General features: G+C 46.5%; 1 protein-coding gene and 1 pseudogene across 4 annotated transcripts in view; one reads left to right on the top strand and one right to left on the bottom strand.

Moving 5' to 3' along the window:
- PEBP4 (phosphatidylethanolamine binding protein 4) overlaps nt 1–24764 on the bottom strand; it is a 228230-nt gene that overhangs the window by 73125 nt on the left and 130341 nt on the right. For all 4 annotated transcript variants that reach the window (XM_031442216.2, XM_010995936.2, XM_031442219.2 and 1 more), the window contains one exon: nt 17774–17872. In XM_031442216.2, coding sequence (XP_031298076.1) covers nt 17774–17872 — 99 coding nt within the window. The remainder of the gene's footprint in view (nt 1–17773; nt 17873–24764) is intronic.
- On the top strand, nt 19774–20155 carry LOC105102534 (large ribosomal subunit protein eL34-like; annotated as a pseudogene).

Here is a 24764-nt window from a genome sequence, read left to right on the forward strand (position 1 = left end):
TAGCTGTTATAACTTTGGATGGTTTGGTCATTAGTGAGCAGCTGAGGAGGCTTCCTCTGAGCTGCACCCTGCACGGGCTCTGTGGAGAGGACACACCAGGCATAAAAGCCTTTTTCTTTGCCTACAAGCTGCCTAAGAAGAAATGCTTGCCACATATCAGGGAGCAGCTCTGTGGAGAAGGGCAGTACTCGGGATGGTTAGAGACGCAAGGGGCCCAGGGTACCATGCTGGCCAACTCTTCACTTTACCTGGGAGCACACCAAGCGGGGAGATGAGTGATTCAACTCAAAGTCAGTGACCTAGCTGGCAGGAGTGCAGCGTGATTCACAGGGTGATGTGGGGGGCTTTAAGCAGAGTTTGGAAATGGAGGAGACTTAGATTTGGGAGAGGGGAAGGGAGAGGACACTTCTTGCAGTGGAATGGGAAGAGAAGAGGCTTGAAGGTGGGAGTAGGTTGTCAGTGGTGAGCAGAAGTGGCAGGCAGTGGAGGGTGTGTGTTTGTTGGAGGAGGTGGTTGGCAGACCGTTGCAGGGTCTTTGTGGTCAGAGGACTGGAGGAAGAGAGCCTTGCTGATGTCTGTGGGGGGGAACGATGCAGTGTAGCATGACAGCCTGGCCAGGGGATGAGAGCATGAAAGGCGAGGTGGTCAGGGTGAGTACCGGGCCAGGATGGTGACTGGGAAGGACCAATGCCGAGAAGAATGGCCACACTCTGGGTAGAGGGCCGTATGTGCACCAGGGCGGGAAGAGGGCAAGCAGAGTCTTCCCAGGAGGCTGGGAAACTAGGGCAAGTGCCCTGGGACAACTAGAAAACAAGACAGCGTGGAATCCAGTGCTCAATTGTGCAGCACAGACTAAGTGCTAAGTGGGAGGCTAGAGAAGGCGAGGGGTCCTGGAGTCACAAGGAAGGCACACTGAGCAAGGTGGATTTTCAGCAGAACTTTTAAAAAAGAGCAGCTTTTGGAGAGAAGGGGGTGCCAGGTGCCTTGATCATGTCTTTTATTTTCTGTATTTTCTGATGCTTTGACACCCTGAGTGCTTGCTAATCCCGGAGAGACTGCCCCTTCTAGGACTAGCTAATTCCTAGAGACCGCAAACAACTCCCCTGCAAACACACCTTTCATTTACAAACCAACCAATCCCAAGTCCATACCCTCAAACATCTCCTATATCTAACTTTCACACACCAAGCCAATATTACCCTGTCCTAGTCACCCCAGGGCCAGGTACCAGGCAACTAGGGACCACCCCCATAGCCCACAGCCCTCTGACAGTATTCAAACTCTCCACTCCTAAGATTGCCCAAACTTGCCTACCCTGCTTCACCCATTCCCTGCTACAGAAACCACTGTAAAGGTCCCGCTATCCTTGCCTCTCACTCCTTCCACCCCCTGACCGACCCTGGTGCTTCCTCTTGTGGCCCTGCATGGCTTGGCATGTCCCTTCTCTCGGGAACTGTGAGTAATAAAACTTATTTTAATGGCATTGGCCTCGCCACATCATTACTCAGTCAATTCTATAAATGAAATCCTGGGTACAACCAAAACACTAGGAAGCCATCATGTTGGGGCAGCTGGAGCCGAGGAGAGACACAGCTAGGTTCAGATCCTCCTCCTTCCCTCTGATCCTCCCCTCCTGCTCCATCTCCCCTCATATCTCACTTTCCTTCACTGCCTAGTGACCTCCTTTTCTGTTTCCCTCTGAGTGGTCCAGTCAATATTGTTCACTGCCACTTGGCGTTTGGGCCTTAGGTCAGTCCCTGACCTCTCCCCTAGTAAGCAGCCCTTTCAGACTCATCTTCAATTGTGGTAAAGTGCTTTCCTAGCTATTAAGGAATTTTAAGTGCCTCTAAAGCCAATAGATAATTTACAAGGAAGGGATGGATGGGCTGGGGCCAGGCTCACCAAATGCCAAATTTGGATTTTGAGAGAGAGAGAGGAGGTGAGAGCCAGTGTAAATGTTCCCTCTCTCCTTCCCTGGAGATTGGCTAGGCATGTGCCAGTTGGTGGCTTCTCTCATGCAGCAAGCTTGGGACAGTGACAGGAAAGAGCCCTACCACAAAGGACTAAGACTTGGGACTCCAAGTTTGGGCCAATAAGCTTAGATGACTTTGGGCCTCAGTTTCTTCATCTGTAAAATGGAGGGGCAAGACCACCTGAATCTTAGGACCCTTCCAGCTCTGGGGCTCTAGAAATCTGTGAAGCAGGAAACAGGCCCTCAGCCAGGGTGCCAACCCCATCCCAGCTTCAGGTGTGTGTCCTTCACTCCTCTGGGCAAAGGAAAATAAAAGGTCCCCCCGTGCTGTGTCCTCACAGAGCACAGTCCACAGTCCACGGGCAGGCTGGCTCCTTCTTGTGTCTGCTGGGTACACAAGGTGGGGCCTCACTGGACCGTTCCTCGGGGCCCCTGGGATGACGATTCAGGTTTACTCCCTGGAATTGGAGCCAGACGCGGGCAGGTTGAGTGTCCTGCCCAAGGCGGGGCTGCAGAGGGCAGCAGACGAGCTTCTTGAAGCCAATGTGCAGAACTCCCAGATCCTGTGGGAGAGTGCCAACTGCTTGTTTAACTTTCAGGACCTCGGAGCAGTCCAGAATTTGGAGTCTGCATTCAGAGGTGAACACATGTCTCCCCTTCCTTGGACTTCTCATCCCTGCCTGCTCCCGTTCTACCTGGCCTTCAAAGCCCCCACCCCGGCTGCCCCCTCACTGCCCACTCCCTTTGAGCTGCGGTAGCTCTTCTTGCTACTCAGTTCAGTACTTGCTGGTGGGTGTTCTTTAGTTTTAAAGTCTTCCCTCTCCCCACCAAATGATGGCAACCTCCCTGTGTGCAGGTACTTTGTCCTAATGTCGCCTACACCTCCCCCAGAGCCTAGCGCAGCAGGTACGGGTGAAAACCTGTATGATGTGATATTTCTTTGGAGAGTCTTTGTGAGGCCATAGCTGTGCTGGGGAAGAGATGTCCCCTTCCTCACCCCAGAAAGGAGGCCTGTCACAGGGGGAGGACTGGGGGAGACATGCCAAATCCACACAAATCATCTCATCAGCCCTGTGAGGTGTGTGGTGTTTTTTGCTTTTTATAGATTGGGGCTCATGGAGGTGGGTCACTGTTTCAGAATCACAGGGCAGCCACATGGACCCAGGTCCACCCCACGGCCATCTTCCTGCTTCCGCCACTGCATCACACTGCCTCCTGTAGCAGAGGGCTCTCCGGGAGGCACCTGTTTCTGACATGCCGTAGACGCAGGGACCGGAAACAGCACTGGGAGAGTCAGGGGTGGAGGCAGGTGCTAATCTCAGCTACCTGGAGGCCAGTTCCCAAGGAGGCTGAGGTTTCTTTGGGGGACGGCTGCATTTCTCAGGGAACAGATAGAACGTGAGCTTGCTCCCTGGGAAACAGTTTTGCAAAAGCACATGCAGACATGCACCCACACGCGTGCACGCACGCACGCACATGTGCACACACATGCACACACCCAGAGCTACCACAGCACGGCTCCCCAGCCACACCAGCCCTCCCCCCATCAAACCCCGCTCTCCCTCCTACCCTATATGTGCAATCTTGTGAAAACTCCACCACTCTTAAGGTTAATAAGGCTCATTTGCTTAAGATAGCACCTGTTTCTATGGTGACTCCTGCCACCCAGAATCTGTTCATCAACTGAGACAAGAAAACAGTGACTTCCACCCTCTTTGAAAGGAAAAAGCTAATTCTTAGCCCAGGGCTTGACAGGTCAGCAGCCCAAGGAGATCCGGGCGCTGTCCTGCCACCCAATTTAAGTCCCTCCTGCCGTACCCCACCCCCCACACCCCAGCAGAGCCCCAGATGCTTCCCGAGCGCTCTGGACTGTGGTTTCCTCCTCTTCATCTCTCTGGGAAGCAACAGAGCCCAATGCAGGGAAGGGGTTCGCTCCCTCCTGCCCCTCAGCCTCTGATCTCCCCATACTAAGCCCACGGTGTCTTTCTGGGCCAAGGCTGGCCTGAGAGCACTGGGAAGCACCGCAGTCTTCCTCCCCATCCCGCTGCCCCCACTCAAGGCCCGTCGCTCACTCCGGCATGCCTGGATTCCTGCAGCCGCCCCCAGCACGCCTCCTGCCATGGGGCTGTCCTCCTCCAGGAGCTGCAGCAGGCTGCTGGCTGCCTCTCCCAAACGGGAGCTGTTCAAGCCCCACCCTGCCCGCTGGCCCACTCTGGTCCCCTAAGGTCTGTGACTGAGGTTTGCAACACCGACCTGACTCTAGTCCCAACCTCTGGTCGGTTGTAAATCGCTAGGGAAGTAGCTTGTAGGCAGGTGTTCCTAACAATGAAGTTCCCATGAGTGATTTATCTTTTAAAATAAATGGGAGCAGCTCCCACATTCTCCCTCTAATGATGCCACTCTCTGGTGCTCCGAAGCGCTTTGTTGACCGGGAGAGCAAGTGCACAGTGAATTGTGAGGAATTTGGAGCTTGTTTTATGTGCTCGGAGGCCCAGGGGAGTATGTTGTGCATAGAATAACATTTTGGCAGAAAGAAAGGTTAATAAGCACTGCTGATGAGAGGATCGAGAATGGAATCATAGACTCTCCGTGCTGGTTCTTATCGACCATCAAACTGTCTCATTCTGCAGGTGAGGAAACAGAGATCCACAGAGGAGCAGAGCCCGGGGCAGTGTCTCCCAGCCAGCAAGTGACCGAGACACTGTTCTTCCGGGTCCCGGTCTCAAATTCTCTCCAAAGGATCGCCCATTCTCCTGCTAAATAGAACAGACTCCTCCCAGCCTCCACGGCCCTCCACAGCCCCTCTGCCTCACTGCCTCTCTTTTCTCTCCTCCTAGTGTGATGCTCTGCTCCAGACAGGCTGGTATCAGGCTCACTTAACAAAAGCCCAGCAGCTGAGAGCTGGAGGAAGTAGCCTAGAGAACATCACACCTAAGCTCTTGCCCAGTCCCTGGCAGACAGCTTCTTCTTGAACATCTCCAGAGACAATTCACTCACCCCCCAACTCAGCCCCATGGCTATAAATTCCTCTGCTGTATCCCAAAGACAGCCTTTCCCTCTGAGCATCTCTCCTGACGTCCAGACTCATTTCAATCTCCTACTTGAAATCGCCACTCGCAGATCTAAGGAGCATCTCAGAATTATCATGTTGAGGGCAGAACTTTAGATTTCTGCCCTCGCACTCCAACCCGCCCACCTCCAGCATTCCCCACCTAAGTGAAGGCACTGCCCTTTGCTCAGGCCCCAAATCTAAGAGCTGTCCCTGGACTACCCTTCATCCTCCACACCTAGTCCATTGGTAAGTCCTATTAGCTCCTAATGTCAATAGAGACCCAAAGCTGTCCTTCCCACGTCCGTTGCTCTTGCCTTGGTGCAAGCCACACTTATCCCTCCCAAAGGAGCAAAGGGCATCTTGTGGCCACCTTGCTATCAACCTATGCAGCAGTCACAGTGATCATTTAAAAACACAAAGCAGTTTTCATCCTCTTGTTTAAAGTCCTCCCATAGCCCATGTGCCAAACTCCCTGCCCAGGCCTTCGACACAAGGGCTCACAACCTTGTGAATCCCAGAGCCATCCATCCAGCTTCCTTCCTCACTCCCTCCCTTCCTTTTAATTGTGGTAAGAACACTTACCATGAGATCTACCTTCTTAACAAGTTTTTAAGTGTACAGTACAGTATTGATGTTGTATGGGAGATCCCTAGAAATTCATCATCTTGCATAACTGAAACTTCATAGCCACTAAATGACAACTCCCCATCTCCCTCTCTCACCACCCAGGTGCACATTTGCCTCACCTGGGGATCTTCAATAAAATGATGCCTGCTCCACTCCCAGAGGCTCCCAGGTGATTCTAACGGGCGAGCAGACAGGACCAAGAGCCTCGGTGACTCCCAGCCTCCTGGTCACCCTGGCTGAGCTCATCTCCCATCCGTTCCGTCCGTTTCCCCTTGGTCACTCTGCTCCAGCTACACCGGCCTTCCTGCTGTTCCCTCTGCCTAGCTGCCCTTTCCTCACTTGTTCACCTGGTGGGTTCTACTCTGCTCCAAGCTCACCTCGTCTCTAGAGGCTTCCCCCTTGCCCACCTTCCCTTCTCCCATGGTTCTTGGTACTTCTTCCTAACCCTCTCCATTCTATACTAGAGTCCTTTTTATTAAAATTAGTTTCTTTCACTTTTGTTGTGGGGGGTAATTAGGTTTATTTATTTTTTTATTTAATGGAGGTACTGGGGATTGAACCCAGGACCTCGTGCATGCTAGGCAGACACTCTGCCACTGAGCTGTACTCTCCCCTTGTACTGTAGTCATTGATTTACCTCTCTGCTCCCCTCACCAGACAGGGAGCTCCTTGCTGGAAGGACCTGACTTTATAAATGCTTAATCTGCAGTGTTTGAATGAAACCTATTGCCTAAGATGTGCTGAACACATGCTGAATGAATGAATGAAGGAATAAATGAATGAACAGAGGTGGTCTAACTGATGCAGAAATGGGGACTTATAATTGTCAATGATCTAAAAGCCTCTACTTCTATTGACGGAGCTAAGATTATATTAACTTTCTTAACTCCTGCATTATGGTTTGATATTCTATTCTTAGTTTAAAATTAGCTTAAAAATTAACAAAAACTCCTCTGATCTTTTCCCTTCATGAACTCCTGCTATGCCAAATCTTCCCCATTCTGTGCTTCTGCAATTGATTTGGAACCTAAATATAGAACTTTAGATTAATCTCTATTAAGTTTAATTTTTTTTCACTGCAGGCCCATCCTTCCAAACGTGCCAAAATTAACCGTTTTGTGTCATCCCTCATATTAGCAGTTCCTTGAAACTTTGGGTGCCCTACAAATTCGGTGAGTAGGCTATCTATAAAGATATTGAACAAAGTGGAGCCTGTGACAGAATCCCGTGGTAGGGCCCTCGAGGTTGATGCTAATTTATTCATCAGCACTCTTTGGAATGCTTTGTTAACAAGACACAAAGCCACCTAACACAATGGTCACTGAAGCCGTATTTCTCTCCCTTGCCATGACTGACCTGGTCTAAAAGCCTTGGTCAGTCAAGCTGTACTGTGCCTACTCAGTGCTTTCTCCTGGTCCACTGGACCAGCACATCATCAACAAAGAAAACTCAGTGGTCAGGTATGACTTGATTTTAGTGAGCCTATGCAGACTCCCAGTGTTCAGGCTCTCCTCTCTCCTCTGGTCTCTGCAGACACCCCCAACGGTGCCCCTGAGGGAACTCAGGATGGGAAAGAACAGGATACTGGCCCTAGATAACTTAGGTGCGTATCAAAGGAATGATTCAATAAGCCCAGTCTTTTGCACCTTTTCATATATAGAAAAGCACTAAATTCCTTAACTTGTAATATCTGGTTTTCTTTAATTAGAAGTAATTTTTTGATGTCCCAACTACCTGGTCTTTGTTGCAAAAACTCATATATATCCTGGCTCCTCCCTTGCTTCTTTGGAGCAGTCTCTTAAAGTAATCTGAGAGGCTGACTCCTGGGCTCGAGTCCTCAGAAAGTCTGCTGAATGCAACATAACTCTCAACTTTGAGGTTGTGCATATTTTTTTCAGTCGATATAATTCATCTAAAGACCTTAACTCCTGTAAGTCAACTAAGTGTTTGCAGATTACAGAAAGGCTTCCTAGGGAGAAGGGCCAGAGCAAGTAATGGTCCACACAGGCCTGAGACACACAGAAGGTCTGAAACACCACATGTAGCTCAGCAGGAGCACTTCAGGGGCTGGTGGGGCCGGCAGGGCCAGAGCCCCAAAGGCCTTTAATGATACACTGACCAGAGAGGACTCCATCCTGAGATACTGAGGACTCACTGAAGGGCTTCAACTAGGGAAGTAACATCATCGTAGTTCAACTTTGGAAAAATCGCCCTATGAAGGAAAGATAGATATTTTTGTAGGCGATGAGATTATAGGAGGTGAATCAGTTAGAAGACTTCTGCAATAACCATCTAGAGAGAGGTGGTAAGGGACTTAATTAACTCAGCCATCTTGGCTTTTAATTTTATGTTTATGATTCTTCTTTCTACCCCATTCAAATGTCTGAGCTTTCAGTTATTCTGTTCTCTTCCTAGAATGCAGTCTCTTAAATCCTTTGACTTCCAGGCCTGCTCATAATTCAAACCCCAGCACAACTCCTGTCTCCACTGTGAATTCATCACAATGTGATATCACCCCATTTAGCCATTAATCCACCTGCCCAGCCACTATCCATCCACCCACCCATCCATCCATCCATCCCTACCTTCCTTCCTTCCTTCATTCTTTTATCCATACACTCCTTCCTGCATTCATTTGTTGATTCATTCAACATTGACTGAGGGCCTTCTATGTTCTGGGCACTGTGCTAAGGGTTCAGGATATAAGCCACAATTCTGCCCTCCAGGTGCTCATGGGCTAATAGAGAAAAGAGACTTATAAATATAACAACAAATCCATGTGACTAGGGCAATAACAGAGGTTTGACTGAGTGTTGTAGGAGCACAGGGTGGGACTGACTAACTCAGTCTGGGGGCGTGGGAGTGAGTCTTCAGCAGAGGTGACATTTGAGCTGAGTGTTGAAGGAGGAGTAGCTGCCTCACTGTAAAGGCAAGAGTGATCTGAACTCTCACAGCTGTCTGAGCCTAAAGAGCCCAGTTCGAATTGATGCTATGCACCATGAGTTCTACTCTCTGTTTTCTATATGTCAGCCCTATCTTTCCAACTGGGAAGCAGAAGAAACATTTTTAAAATTCACGTAACATTTATTCACCAAATTTTCTATCTATCTATCATAAGTCTGTCTTGTATCATTTTTTTAATAGCCACAGAGCTGAACACAGTGCAGGTTAAACAGCTGGTCCCAACACCTTCCTGTGAAGTCCTATGCCACATGTAAAAAATGTGGCTTTTTCCCTTAAGGGTTTTTTAAGTGGTAACCATGTGTGCAGCTCATTCTCCTGCCAGGCCCCGTCCTACCTATTGAGAGTGACATATGCTCCTTACCACCAAAGGCATGACTTTCTGAGCTTCCTAGGGAAGATTTAGGGTGATAGTAGATGGAAGGTGTAGAGAACCAGCAATTGGTAGGACCTACTAAGTGCCAGGAGCTGGGGACTTTACGCATTTTATCTCATTGTGTCCTCATAACATTCCTGCGAGCTCGATGCTAGTGTCCTGTTTTACAGTTGAGGGAACAGACTCGGGGGGTGAATAATTTGCTCACAGTAAGTCGGAGAACCTACCTCCAGGGTGCATGCTATGAGGCCCAGGGTCAGGGCCGCAGGACGAGGGAGGCAGGTGTGGTCAAGAATGGAAGTTAAGGGAGAGGGCCAGGAACCTCAAAATGCACCATTCATACCAGCACCGCTGCCTTTTGGCAGCCACACCTGGCCCTGACATCAGCTGTCGTGGGGGCCAGGCCTGGCTGGTGGGGATGGAATCTACCGAAACTCTGGAGAAGTAATACAGTGTCATGATTTTGCCTGCAGGCTCTGGGTTCAAATCCCAGTCACTCAGCAGCCATGAGATTTTGGACAATCGCTCAACCCTTCTAGGCCTTAATTTTCTTGTCTAGACTACCTTCCTCTTCAGGGTTTTGTGAGGATGAAATGAGAAATTTGTGAAAGCACAGTGCCTAGCATGACAAAATAAGTGTGCAAATGTTTTGCCTTCTTTTTTTCTTCCTCTTCCCTTTCCTCTTTCTCCTTCCTTTTATTCTTCCTCCTTTAATTATTACTGTTGTTGTTAATATGTTATAAGGATATAAGCTATAAAAAGAGTGTCTCCTAAATATGCTCATCAACAGATGAATGGATAAAGAAGATGTAGTATATATACACAATGGAATATTACTCAGCCATAAAAAGAAGGAAATAATGCCATTTGCAGCAATGTGGGTGGACTTAAAGATTATCATACTAAGTGAAGTAAGTAAGGCAAAGACAATTATCATATAATATCACTTATATGTAGAATCTAAAAAATGATGCAAATGAACTTATTTACAAAATAGAAATAGACTTACAGATGTAGAAATCAAACTTAGGGTTACAAGGTGGGAAAGAGGCAGGGAGGGATAAATTAGGAATTTGGGATTGACAGATACATACCACTATATATAAAATAGATAAGCAACAAGGACCTACTGTATAGCACAGGGAACTATATTCAATATCTTGTAATAACTTAAAATGGAAAAAAATCTAAAAGAGAATATGTGTGTGTGTGTGTGTGTTTGTTTATAAAAAAAACTGAATCACTTTGCTGTACACCTGAAACATTGTAAATCAACTATACTTCAATAAAAACTGTCTCTAGCCAGGAGGGGAAATATGGCAGGTGGAAACATTATAGAGCTAAGGGGTACATCTTACAGGTCATCTGCACTACCTTCTGGGCCACTGGTGAGTAAGTACCTTGAGTGATTAGTACTTCCTCCTCTGTGGAGTACATGCTTAGTCCTTACGCAGTTCAAATTCTTAGAAAGTTCTTTTTTAACAGAGCCAAAATTGACTTCCATGTAAATTTCACTCACTGGCTCTAATTCTCCCCAGATCCACACCAGGATCTCCCCTGTTTTCCAATTTGATTTCTTCAAATTTTAAAGGAAATCGTAAGACTCTTGAAAGTCAGCTCTCATGGCTTCCCTTGGTTGTTCCAGCAGTCTAAACATCCCTGCTCGCCTGCTGTGGCTCCTATGGAGCCTCACTCTTCTGGTCGCTCTGCCTGTGCTGCTCACTATCTTTCTTACAATAGCGTGGCCAGAACAGAAGACATTACTCCAGGTGCAGTATAAACCACAAGCACCAACAGACCCTTCCTGGGTTCAGGGAAGAATCAGTATTTCGAACACGCTGCCACCAGCCCCCTTTGTCTCTGGCTCAGCACATGTACTCTGGGTGGGGGACTGAGACTCAGTGGATGGTGATGAACCCAGGTTCCTTATGTCAGGGCTGTTGGGGTTTGGACTGTTGGTCTCAATCTTAGCCGGTCTACAGCTTTGCCCACTAAGGGAAGCCAGGGTGCCACCCTCTGTCCCTGTCAGGGCTGAGTTCAGAGTTAGGTGAGCAAGACTGTGCCGTTCCCTTTGGGGCATCTATGGCTGTGTGTGTGAGTGAGGGGTGTGTGTGTGTGTGTGTGTGTGTGTGTGAGAGAGAGAGAGAGAGAGAGAGAAACAGAAAGAAAGGGAGAGAGAGAGGGAGAGAGTTTTCTGCCTGATCCAGGAATTCTCCTGGATGGCAGAACTGGTTTCCATAACGACTTTCTGATATAAACATATTTGATAAAAATAAGTTAACAGCGGAGCACAGATTCTCAGAGTGGAGAGAAAGGGAGAGAGAGAGAGAGAGAGAAAGAGAGAGAGAGAAAGAGCGCTCTTCGAAGAACAGCATTTCCCTTTTTTTTTTTTTCACCTGGTCAGTCTCTCTATACATGCTTTCCATAAACCACCTAAAAAGCTTTGTTCCCCGAATTCCTGTATATCCTGGCCCCCGTCCTGCCTGTGCACATTAGATTCATATTCTGTCTCTCTCCCCCTCCCTTTCTCCTTAGTTACCTGAAGCACTACAGTATGTATGGGATAATATGATAAATTTCATTTCCAATTCACTGCATTATCCCTTGAATATTTTAATGACTCATTGAATGGAGTAAAAAAAGCTATTTCAAATGAACAATTATGCTGCATTAGTCTAAGGGCTGATTATATTTAAACACTGCTCACATGGATAACAGGACACAGCGACCTCGGCATCCGAGAGCTAATTTGGCTCTTATCTCCAAATAATTTTACACCGCAAATTACCATGAAAACCTGAAGGGCTTTAAAAACATTCATCAAAAGATAATATTCCACTTTGTAGCAACACTTTATTTAAATTATTTTGAATGGGAGTGAAGGCATTTCTGTGGTGGGACAATGACAGCCAAGTGGGGCCAGTGAGCGATAAGGAAACAGTGAGGGGTGCTGGCTTGTGTTAAAAATAAAAGCGGGAAAAATGTTGGGGATGAAGCGGAGCCCTGACCGAGGGAAGCACCCCGTAGGCCTGGCTGGCACTTCCGGCCCAGCCCAGTGGGAGGGCTGTGGTCTGATGACTCCAGGGGCCCCTGGTCTGGTCCAGGGGGTTGCAGAGCAATTCCCAGAGGCTGAATGATGGGGCAGACCCCCTCTTCCCCAACTACTCCCTCCACCAAAGTAAGTCTGGGTCAGGTCAGGCCAGGTCCTCCAAGCTGGGCCTGGATCCATCTGGACTTGCAAGGCCAAACCATTTACCACAGGGTTTGTGTGTGTGGCAGGGGCATTGCCTAGAATTCTTACTTTGCAAAACATGAGTCAACAGCCTAAGGGAAATTCACTAAATCCTAAGTGGCTGCTGTGGTCAGATCTCAAAGTTGGGGGTGGTAGGGGAGAGTCACACTGACTGATGACCCAATATTCAGTTCTGTGTCAAGAGCCTTAATCTCATGGAACACTGGGAAATAGATATTATTATCACGCCTATTTTAAAGATGAAGAAACTGAGGCTCAGAGACTCCCATCGAGAAGTGGCAGAGCCTGGAGCCTCCCCTGGTTCATTTGACCCAAAAGTGCAGGCTCTTTCCATTTCCTTCAGGGTGGCCACTTACAAATCTGGTTTATAACCAGAGCCCCTCTGCACTGGCCCCATCACCAAATGCTCTTTAGGGCTCCTAGATCCAAACCTACATGCTCTTTGGGAGCATAAGTCATGGCTTGCAGGTGTTTATTATTTAACATGGACCCTCACAGGGCAGGGCCAAGCATACACAGACACATGTACAAACAGCAGCAGTAAAACTAAAAATACAGGTCTCAATAAAGAAATTAATTAATTAATCCTCTTTCCTTGGCTTGACCTCTTCTTCTGAGCTTGTGGTCCTGATAAAGCTTGTCTATTCTTCTTCTGTTTATTAGCATTAGCTTGCTTCTGAGCATATAAAAAATCAGATTATATAATCATATTATATATTTAAATTTTTACAGGATCTGCGGCTCGATTGATTAGGAACGAGGATAAATTTGCCGCTTTATATAGCGTGTTTCTCTAGGGAGCCTTCTCCTCTTTGCATATGTAATTTCCCTTTCCCTGTCTCAATCCTGAAGAGTAAAGATTTGTGTCAGTTTTGCAGACAAGAAGCCACAATTTCAGAGAGGTCAAGTAACTTGCCTGAGATCTCGCCATAGTGGGACGAATAATTCAAACAAGAGAGTCATGACACGTGCTAACCACATAACTAGAAAGCAAGGGGCTATGATCCCAGCCCTGTTTATTGGGTTTCCCATTTATCTTATTCACCAAACACACTTAGAGGTCTTTTAAAAAACACCTCTTATTATGGAAAAATCCAACCCTATAGAAAAGTAGACAGAATAATGAACCCTTAAGGCCCTTTTAATTCAGCCCAGAATTGCTTGCACTTACAGCTGCCAAAGGTTGAGGGCACTGAATGAAAGGGAAACACGAACTTGCCGTTTCCTTTTCTTTCTTAAGACAAAAAAGATATTCAGGACAAATTTTAGAATCATTGACGGTTTCTAGGAAGATTTTCTTTTTTGGAAGCAAAAAGGTACTCTTGTCTCCTTAATTGTTCTTAGCGTTCTTTGTCACCAATCATGATACTCTTTGTGGAAAGTATTAATATACCATCTTCCTGTGTTCAATATTCCCATTAATAACAGAAAGTCTCATGAAAATATCTGCATGAAAAGCCCCAAGCACTAATTTCAGAGACAAATAGAAGATGAAAGCACCACTAAGCGTTTCTTCTGAAATGAATGATGCAAATTAATTGATATCTTAATTAGGCTTTAGCATGAAGATTATTAATTAGATGGAATCTGAACTGAAAACAGCTTAAGAGGAAAAGCTGAGGATGTGGCACTGGCGGGGAGAAAAGATGTAATGTGTCAATGTTCTGTTCGAAATCTCTTTTGCTTAATGAGAGATTTTTCAAAGAAGGGGCCAAGAAGGACAGCATGCTTCGTCTATCAGTCCCTGCCTGCCCTGCCCTGGTCAATTTTGGGGACTAAAGATTAGTGCTGTCCTTAGAGTGAACAGGAACCCACGGGTAGAGGGAGTTCTGACCCGAGCCAGCCCCTGGTGCCCTTGTTATCCCACCCTCGCACTGCAGCCTCCTTCCTCTGCCTCACTAGAGTAGAAGCCCTTGGAGGGCAGGGACGCCGCCTGTTCTGTCACCACAGTGCTGGTGTGGTGCCTGACTTGGAGCAATTGTGATAGCATCACAGTGAACAGTTATACAGAGCTTACTGTGTGTTCTGGGTCCTGTTCTCAGCACTTCACATAACTCGTTTAAGCATCATAACGCCAGTGTGAGGTACGGACTATTGGTATCCCCACTTTACAGGCGAGCAAATTGAGGCACAGGTTGAGCAACTTGCCCTTCAAAAATCACAAAGCTGATACTGATTCAGATTTAAACCACAGCAGTCTGGCTCTGGATTCCTCACCCTGAAGCACTGCCATAGCAAGTAATGGTCAATCCATACTTGTTGAATTAAATGAACAAAGATACCATGAATGCCTGGTCCCTCCTGATGGACTTCCCTCTAGTTCCTAGTTTTTATTTAAGGACCAGAGCTTTATCCTACCCTATCCTAGGCCCCATCAGCTTCTCTTTAGGGGTAAGGCTGCAGGTGTTTTACGTATTCCTACTGAGGGGGCCCCCACGGCCATGGCACAGCCCACCACCCCAGTTCAGCCTGAGTCCCTAATAACATGGCCAGCCCAGGTTCCACCAAGTCCGCCTCTGTGGCCATTGGGAATTGCAGGGTCACTGTCATTCTATATCTGTGGTGGCTTTATGGCATGCCTTACTGCTAAGGCCACTTACTGCAGAGGGTTATGGTAATACGTAGGGTTTACTTTTATAGGGTTCAAGATACTTATAAGGTGTATTTTATTTACCAAGATGGCATTCCCTAGGGAGGGTCCCTGAAAGGCTCTACTCATAAAAGGTAACCAGAACTAGAGCCCAGGGATGACAGGGGAACCACAGAAATTAAGTTCCCCATTTTACAGAGAGGGCACTGTGGCTTGCCCCTTGCCACAGTGGAGCTGATCGGAGTGATGTGGTATGAACCCAGACCACATGGGATGGCAGGAAGGGTGTGCGGTTTGGAGTTGTGGCCTGGTTCGAAGACCCACCTCTCCAACCGGCCAGCTGAGAGACCGCATCATTCAATCTTTCCAGGCTTTGTCTCCTCATCTGTAAAATGGGGACAATGCCCAGTTCACAAAGTGATTGCGAGGATCATAAGGAAGCTCTTCACTTGCAAGCTGCTCCACAAATGAGTGATATTAACAATAATCAAGGCATTCTAATACCAAATTCAGCTCTTTCGGCTGCTAAACCCTTCTTGGATGTGTGTTGAACTCAGGTGCTGTGTTCTCTCCAGACTGACCCAAGTGGTACCCGGGAATCTGCATCTTAACAAGCTTGCCAGCTGAGCCGAACGTGCTCTCACATTGGAGACCGACTCAGTAGCCGATAACGCCAACACAAAGGAAGTGCTTCTGGGTTTGCTCAGAGCCCTCTCTTCCTTTGGCCGAGGTCCGCAGCCTGAGACCTCAACAGGCCTGGTTTTTACACTGGCTGTGCAGCTGGCGGGATGCGGGGGCCGGCGGGCAGGCTGAGTGGATACAGCTGAGGAGAGCTGCTGCTTCCTGCTGGACCCCTGCATCAGGGCAAGTGGGTGAAAATGTGACTGAAACCCAAGCTTCCTCCGGCCTGAGCGGGAAGGCCAAGGGCTGCACCCAGGCAGGTGGCCCTGGTAAGCTGTGCGGCTTAGTGGGCTTGCTGGACAGCTGCCACCTGTCACCTGCCACCTGCCACATGCTCTACTTTTAAGCTGGGCTGCTGAGGCTGAGCCCATGTTTGCACCACCAGGTTCATGCGAGGGAACTGTCCTGAGTGTATATAGGGGGTGGGGAGTGGGCAGGGGAGAATTTAGGCTTGGAAAAGAGGCAGCCTCATGGCCCCGAGGCCCCCTCCATTCTGCAATGATTCCATCCACAACAGCTTTTAAATCTGGCCTCAGAATTGCCCTTGTAGAGCCCTCTTACAGGCAGCCCCGTGCTTGGGGGTTGGACTGTAAATACGCCGACCAGAGCAACACTCTTTTATTGAGGGCTTCCCCCCATCGTGGCGGCTCAGTTAAGTTTGGGGCCAGACCCAGCATGGGCTCCCCTCCCCGCCCTGATGGTAGGAATCTCCCCCAGCTGTTCTCTTTTGCATGTTTCTGGTGTTCCCAAGGCTTCGCAGCAGGCCGAGGGGAGCAGCTGGCCAGGGAAGGGTGGAGCCCTGCCCCTGCTTCCTCCCACCCCTCCCTGCTGCGGCCTGGCTCAGGCTCTGCCCCAGAACCCGCTGCTGTTAAAGTTTCCCTGGAGGAAGCCCCTTTCAAGGCCATAGCCGGGGCTGCCTCTGAGAACAGGCTATCCCTCTGAGCATCCTGTGAAGGGCCTGTGGTCACTGGGCAGGGGTTGGTTGCCAGGGTAACTCCCCCGCCACGTCCACATTCCAGCCTTGCCCAGGAGAGTCAAGCGCTAGTTCCGACTGATACCCCTTCCTCTGCCCCACAGCCCTTGAAGGGAAAACGCAGTTCCTTCTATTGTGGTATCCCCTGTGTTTTACAAAGCGCTCTCAGTATGCTCTCGCTGGATTCCCACACAAAAACCACATAGAAGAGGTAACATGGTTCCCACCTTACAGATAAAGACGAAACGCCAAGAGGAATTCTATGACTTGATGGAGATCATTGAGTTGGGAACCAGCCAGGCCTAGATCCAAACTTAATCTTCCTAGGTCTGGATTCCCACTATCTTACGGGGTTGGGGCTTTTGCACACACGATACAAAGGCCATTCTCAGGCTTTCTAGGCACAGGTGCATGGATGCCTGACGACGCTATTGTGGATTTTCCCAAAGTGCACTGCCATGTGCCCGTGAACAAAAGATTTAATAGTCAAGTGAGATCAGAAAACAGATGCCTGTTACATAATGCATACTAGGATGTTGCAAGCCCTAAATAGCCCTTCAGTGAGGAATGGGATTAATACAGTTTAACCCAGAGTCTCCAAAACTTGTCTGGCAATAGAGCCTTTTTGTTTTTTGTTCTTTCACCTAATGCCCATTAACAAGCCACCAGAGTTGTGTTCCTCAGACCTACTCTGGAAAGGGTGAGCCAGGCTCCTTCGTAATTACAGTTGCTGACAAAGGGACAAAGACGGTGGTGGGGGGGCCACTTGTTTCTGTACCAAGAGGAGATCAGCACGCTTCCTCCATGCCTCGAGGCCAGTCAGGAGATACTGCAAGAGTCCCCCGGCCAGTCCTACGACCTGAACTACACAGAATCACCTGGTCCCCACAAAACCCAGGCCCCTGGTGTGCTGGAGCCAAATGCTATATTTTCAGAAAATTGATTCAGTCGTTAAATCACTGTAACTTGAAATTGACCATGGTGGGAGTGTTTACCTTATAGAAATCAGCAAACACTACAGATCTGGGTTCTCTCCCTGCTTATCCTGAGAATCTTATTTACCTGTGCATCACTGATCCTGGGATGTTTTCTGAAATTATTAGAAAACGTAGGCGAGGCTGTGACAACAGGGACCGAGGGTGACCTGACACAGGAGTCTTAGCTCATCAGAGCCCTCCTAGCTCATCAGAGCCCCAACTCTCCTGAATGCAAGCTGGGAACCACACAGAACAATAAACTTCCAGACACAATCCCCAATGAGTCAGAAAGTGCCTCCTGGCCTGCTTACCTTGATATCTGTCACCAGCCAGTGTCTCCAGAATCGAGCTTTGGGAGAAGACCTGCTGGGGGCATCTGGGTCCACCATCACCAGGATGTAGGTTGCACCCTGTAACACATTCACCAGAAAGAAATGTAACATCATGGTGACAACTGGGGTAGGAAATCTAAAAGGTGCAGACTTTCTTTTATGTCAATTCCAGCTGAGAGTGGCTGACCAACGCTTACAGCTTCCTACTCGGTTCATCCTTGTTCTTATGACATTCCTCTTGTGTCACATGTTTATTCTCAGAGAAACAAAGTCTATTAAGTAGGCAGCTGAATAGCTTGGCTTTCCCCTTATGAAGAAGAATAAATCAAACAAGCACATTTACCAAGCACAAGGAAGTCCCTAACATCTTGACAGGTGCTGCGGAGGAAACGAACCTAAAACAGGGCTTCTGCTCTCATGACGCTCACAGTGTACTTGGAGCAACTTGTCCATTAATTCAGCAAATACAGGAGAGCTTACTCTGTGTTGGGAAGTATACCAATTGCCAGGAATGCTAGGATTCATTCATCCCTTTGACAGCATTTACTGAACATCTACAATGTGCCAGAAACTATTCGAGGTGCTAGAATCCAACAGAGAACAAGACAATGTGACCCATACTTTTAGGAAGCTTCTAGTCTAGGTAAGAGACACAGGTTAAAAGAAAAAACAAAACCCTATCAACAACAGCAACAACAAAAACTAAGGAAATGCTAACTTCTGATTAGCGGTATCATTAAAATAATACAGGGTGGGGCTGGAGGGAGTCAGCATTAGGAGAAGGGGGAACAACTACTACAAGGGCCTTCAGGTGGGAACAAGTTGGGGTCTGAGGACAGGAACGCCCCGTGGACACAGCAGGGTTGGAGGGGTAGGTGGGGATCCCACCACAGAAGGCTTTGCAGGCCTGGGTGAGGAGTGGGGTTTTATTTTAAGTGCAGTGCAGAACCGCTGGAGGGCTTTTTTAAGCCAGGAGAGTGAAGTGCTCTGATTTATGTTGTTAAAAGATTGTCTTCCTGGCTGGGTGGAGAGTGAATGGTCAGCAGGAGGCGAGAGAGGAGCCAGGAGGCCAATCAGAAGGCCACTGCCATAGTAAAGGGAAGAATGCTGGCACTTTGGACTAGAATGGTGGCTATGGGGATAGAAACCAGTAGATGAACTGGGGAATATTTTTAGGTAGAATCGGTGGGATTTGCTGAAGGAAAATAGGGCAGGAAAGAGAAAGGGTGATTCCTGGGTTTTTGGCTAGAGCAACTGGGTGAATGGTGCCACCTAATGCCATGGAGAAGACTTGGAGAGGACAATCTTTGAAGGGGGATACTGAGAGTTCCATTTTAGACATGTTATGTTTGAAATGCCTCTTCAAGACAATCAAGTATATAGGCCACAGTCTGGAGTTTGGCAGAGAGATCAGGACAGGATATATAAATTTTGGAGTCACTGACTCCAAGGACCACAGATGGCCCTTAAATCTACAGAATAATGAGATTATTCATGGAGAGATTAGACATGGGGGAGAAAAGCAGTCTCGTGAGCAAACTCTAGAATGTGGTAATGTTGGGAGGAGAGGAGGATCTCGCAAAGGAGACTGTGAAGCCAGAGAGGTAGGGGATCCCCCTGAAGGATAGGTATCATGAAAGCCGAGACAGAAAGTGTTTCGAGGAGGAGGAAGTGATCAGCTATGTCAAATGCTGCTGATGGGTAGAGCAAGACGAGGACACAGATGTGACAATGTGATCTGACAGCCTGGAGATCCCTGTTATCTTGGCAAGACCAGTTTCAGTGGAGAAGAAAGGACTGATGTTTGACTGGAATAGGTGGCAATGAGGTGGGAGACGAGGAACTAAAGACAGTTATTAAAGATGATAAAGAAGAAAAGTTAGCATAAGGGACAGCTGGACGCAGAGTAGTAGTTATTAGACGGGAAGGAAGTCAAGAGATTTATTTATTTACTTATTTTTTTAAGAGATGGCTGTTCCGGGGACTGTATCTAGATGCATTCAGAATGGTCCAGAGTTTGACATACCGTCATTGGCTGTCCTACAATACAGCCTCTAACAAAACTAGGCTGTCCCGAACTCCTGGTAATAGAATTATTTACCTGTATACCAAGAAAGTTGGGAAAGTACCCAAATCCGCATGTGGCGTGTGCCCAGGCCGACTTCGAGGAGTTCGCGCTGTGAGACCTAAAGTTCTATGAGACTGTCTAAAACAAAAAAACATGTCAGCCGGGCTTACGGTGGTTTCACGTGTGCTAAATGTGTCCGTGACAGGATCAAGTGTGTTTTCCTTATTGAGGAGCAGAAAATCGTTGTGAAAGTATTGAAAGCACAAGCACGGAGTCAAAAAGCTAAATAAAAAAAAAAAAATGAAGCTTTTTTGAGCAATAAAAAAAGTGAAAAAGCAAAGAAATAAAAAAAATTAAAAAAAAGAGAGATGGATGACAGTCAAGCACATCTGCAGGCTGATGGAAGTGATCCAGTAGACAAGGAGGTGCAGATGTCAGAGAGAAGAAAGGGGATCATTGCAAAAGCCAAGACTCTGGGGAGGTGGGAGGGGACAGGATCCAGAGCAAGTGGGGGGGTGGCCTATGGTAGGTGCCGGGGACACAGGTTCAGATGCAGGGGCATTAAAAGGTGTGGTGGTGAGGAATGAGAAAATTGTATTCTGATGACTCCCATTTTCTCAATGAATTAGGGGCAAGGTCATCAGCAGAAGAATGATTAAAGGAAGTCTGGGGACAGAGAAGGTGTGAAATAGTCATTTTGGGAAGGGAGAAATTGAGTATACCACAGGTATGTGGTAAGGTTTCTGGGTAATGCATTCCGTAGTTGTGTGCTTTTTAACTGTCCAGGTGCAGACGTGGACTCAGGGGCAGCTGGGTTTAACCTGGCTAGGGACAGACTGGCGAGTATAATGGAAGAGAAGGGAGTGAGAGAGTAAGAGTGAGAAAGAAAATAGAGGAGGGTTCCAAGCTTCCTCTTGCTCTGCAGGGAGAGACAGACGCAGACATGCTGCAGGACAGTACGGGAAGTGCCTGAGTAGCGGAGCATTTACCAGGTCCTAAGAGGGCACAGAGGAGGGAGCCTAACCTCTCTGCTTCAGGAATATAGGAAGGCTTCACTGAATTGTCTTTTGAGCTTGATCTTGAGGGATGAGCAGGTAAGGGGTCAGGAAAAGGACTCTGTAAGCAAAGGGCAAGGTCTGTGAAAAGGCTTGGGGGAGCTTGGGGAAGGGTAGGAATCTTGATGTGCTGGGACATAGGGCGTCTAGAAAGGAATGGTGGGCGATGGAGCTAAAGGGTAATTGGGACCCAATAATAGAAAACCTTACATGCCCTAAATTGTTTAGATTTGTTTTGCAACAGGACCCACTGAAATTGTTTGAACAGACGACTGACATGATTAAATGTGTGTCTGGGAAAGGCACATGGCGAGGAAGAATCAAAGACTAAAAGCTGAGCAGAAAAAAGAAAAAAAAAGACAACTGGGATACTCTGAAGAGAGATCACAAGGGCTTGAAAATTCAAGTAGTAGTAATAAAGATAGAAAGGAGGGGCATTTGTACATAGAATCAACAGCATGAAGTGACTGGACAGGTGAGGGAGAGGGAGAGGTCCAGGAGGACTCTGAGAGTCTGCCTTGGGCAACTAGGTGGATAATGGTACCATGAATATTACGAGTAGAAAATCTGGGAGACAGTGAGTTTGGTGTTGCAACCTATAGGCAGAGAGGTACCTTGAACGGAGCTATGAGGCTGGAGCTCTCTCAAGATTTGGCATGTGTGTAGGGGGCGTGGGGTGAATGAGACTGCTGGGGAGAACTTACAGAGTGAGGACAGAACAGTTAGGGTGGACCACAGGAACTGAGCGGGGTGGGAGAGGAGAGACTGAGGGCAAGTTAGGAGGAGAACCAGGGAGCAGAGTGTCGTGGACACCAAGTCAAAAAAGAGAAATAAGGAAGGAGTAGGGATGGGATCAGCGTGACAGAGCCATCAAGGGAGAGGACCACAAAGCAGCGTTGGCTTTGACAACTGGGGGAATCACTGGCAACTTTCCAGAGATGTGTAGGTTACAGACAAAAATACTGTTTGTTGAATGTTAAAATCCAAAAGAAGCAGTGAACCACCTATTAGACGCCATAGGAAATTAAATTAGACAATTTGAAGACAAAGCCCAGGGGAATCTCCAGGAACTCAGAAGAAAAAGATAAAGAGATGAAAATAATAGAGGGCAGTAGGACTGTATCCTAACGAGCCTGTGTATGTGTGAGGGGGTGTGTGGATCCCAGTGGAATCCCAGAGAAAAAAACCATCTGATACACCCAAGAGTTGGTTCTAGCCAGAGTAACAAGAAAATAAAAAGAAACAAAGTGTAAATACTGTAAAAGAATGAAAAAGCCCATCTACACTCTGTCTCTTAATCGTTTTACAAATGATGTAAATACAATGAAAAATCCAAAAGAATTGGCCAGAGACTAGACTAATATTCAGTAAAGTGAGTTGTTATAAAAAGTACACAAAATCAGTATTTTCCTACAGACTAATAGTAGTCAGAAAATACACTTTTAAAATCCCACTTACAATTGTAATAAAAATGTACAATATCTAGGAATAAACTGGATGAAAAATCCAACACTTATACAAAGAAACAAAAACATTACTGATGTACATAAAACTAAAACTTGAATCCAGGGAGTAAGACATACTATGCTTTTACATTAAAATAAAATTGGCAAATACATCAATAATCCTTTAATTAATCAGTCAATTTAACACAATTCCTATTAAAATCCTTAATAGATTTTTTGGGAACTTCATGGAATGATTCTAAAACTCAGAATAAAGCAAGAGAAAAAGAGGAGGAGGAGGAAGAAGAATGAGCGAAGGCAATATTGATCGAAAAGGATGAAATGGGGGGATGGCATTGATTTTGTAGATATTAAAATACATTATTTAGTTAAATAATTAGAGCAATGTGGTGTTGATTAAGGAATAAACAAGGAAGTAAAACAGAAAATCTAGAGAGAAACTCACATTTTTAATATAGGTGTATTTAATATGTGAGCGAGTTATCATTAAATGCATGATATTTAATATATGATAAAGTTATTTCAAACCAGTGGGAAAGAATAGGTTATTTTGTAAGTGCTATAGAGACAATTGGCTCACCATACGGAAAAAAAAAAGGACTTCACTCTCTATTTCTTTCATACACCAAAAAACTTCCAGATTTAAATGTGAAAAATAATAAAGAAAAACTTTAAAAACTGATTTAATAAAATGATAGTAAATTCATACAGTGGAACACTCTATTGAGTTATTTCTTGATATTTTAATATGGGAAAATATCCCTGATATACTAATAAGCAAAATAAGCAAGTTGCAGAATATTGTGTTTGATATCACCTAAAATGTGCAGGAAAACTTTATATATCTAACTATATATAGACATATATGGCGTATGGATAGAAAATGTCTGGAAAAGTACACATCAAACTGTTAATGGTAAATGGCATGAAGGAAAAGATTGATATATTTCAGTAGATATAATTTTGAAACTTTTATATGACAAAAAAGTGAAATAGAATTCAAAGCTAGAAGAACATATTTATAACATCTAAGATAAAGAGTTAATCTCCTTAATATATAAAGTACTTTTTAAATCAATAAGAAAAAGGAGTAGGAAGCCAACGGAGAAATAAATGACACGAACAGGCAATTCATAAAATAAGAAATACAAATCATCAACAAACATGTAAACACCTGCTTAATTTCACTAGTAATCAAAGATATGCAAATTATAAAATAAAATCCCATTTTTGCCTATAAAATTGACATACCTGCTTTTTATGTTTATGCCCAGGGTTTTCAAGGTATGTGGAAACACCGGGTATGTTACAAAATCTTATGTAACAAACAATTTCACTGACTATGTTACCAGAAGAGAAGACCAGAAACATCCAGCATACACTTATACACCCCTCCATGGAAAGAAGACTAAGAAATTGGAACTGATGTGCTGACTGATTATTTCTAAGTGATGGGATAATTATGAACTATTTTCTTCTTTGTGCTTTTCTGCGTTTTCCAAAGTTTCTGCAATAAAACGCTTTTATACTTAGGAAAAAAAAAAGAGGTGTACTTAAAACAAAATGCCACTATAAGAAATCTCAGAACCTTCATTTTTCTCCTGGTTAAACGATGTCCATGGGACTCCTAGATGGCAGCCTTCTCTTCCTTCCCACCCTTTGTCCTCCCCTCCCAGGACCCACCTGCAGTTCTCCCATACTGGTGTCTGCTTCTTTACTAGATGAAGCAGGAGATTGCTCATTGTGGGCGAGCCCCTGTTGCATGGCTGTGAGGCGGTTACATCCTGAGGTTTAACCTAGATCCCCTCCAGCCTAAGCTACCCCATAGCAGACCTCTTTAAAAACTCAGCAGCAAAGAGGACTTCTGTGGCGACGGTCTTGCACCTCTTCTCTCAGTGCAGTCTTCTGGAGCTAGTTCCCAGCCCTTTCAAAGACCCCGATTGCCAACAGAAGCTCTCTAGCAAATATTTTGCAGAGGTGGGGGTAGTGTTCACCAGATAAATTGGGAAACAGATTTTTCAAAGAGCTTGGCCTTAGCTAGACCTCTTGAAGTCTGACCCAGGCCCCTGCCTCCTCTGTGCAGTTCCTTGGAGCAGACAGGCTGGCGTAGGGCGGGGTGAAGGAGATTATTAACAAGTCTCCTGGCATAAGACACTCATGTGTGACCATGGCAGCCCACTCTCTAAACACAGCCAAGAGAGAAGGATGTGTAATCAATACTTTCAACAATGGATTTGTCTCCAGAGAGTTTTATACTTGCCACGTGTCTTCTCATCTGGGACTGAGACCGTTTTCTAGTTCTCTGGAGTACATACAGACCTAGGGATGCAGTAGGTATCCATGCATACTCTGCACTGTGGGCTGGGGACCTTAGCTAAGTC

The sequence above is a fragment of the Camelus dromedarius genome, chromosome 36 (assembly GCF_036321535.1).
Source record: "Camelus dromedarius isolate mCamDro1 chromosome 36, mCamDro1.pat, whole genome shotgun sequence".
In the NCBI taxonomy this organism is placed as follows: Eukaryota; Metazoa; Chordata; class Mammalia; order Artiodactyla; family Camelidae; genus Camelus; species Camelus dromedarius.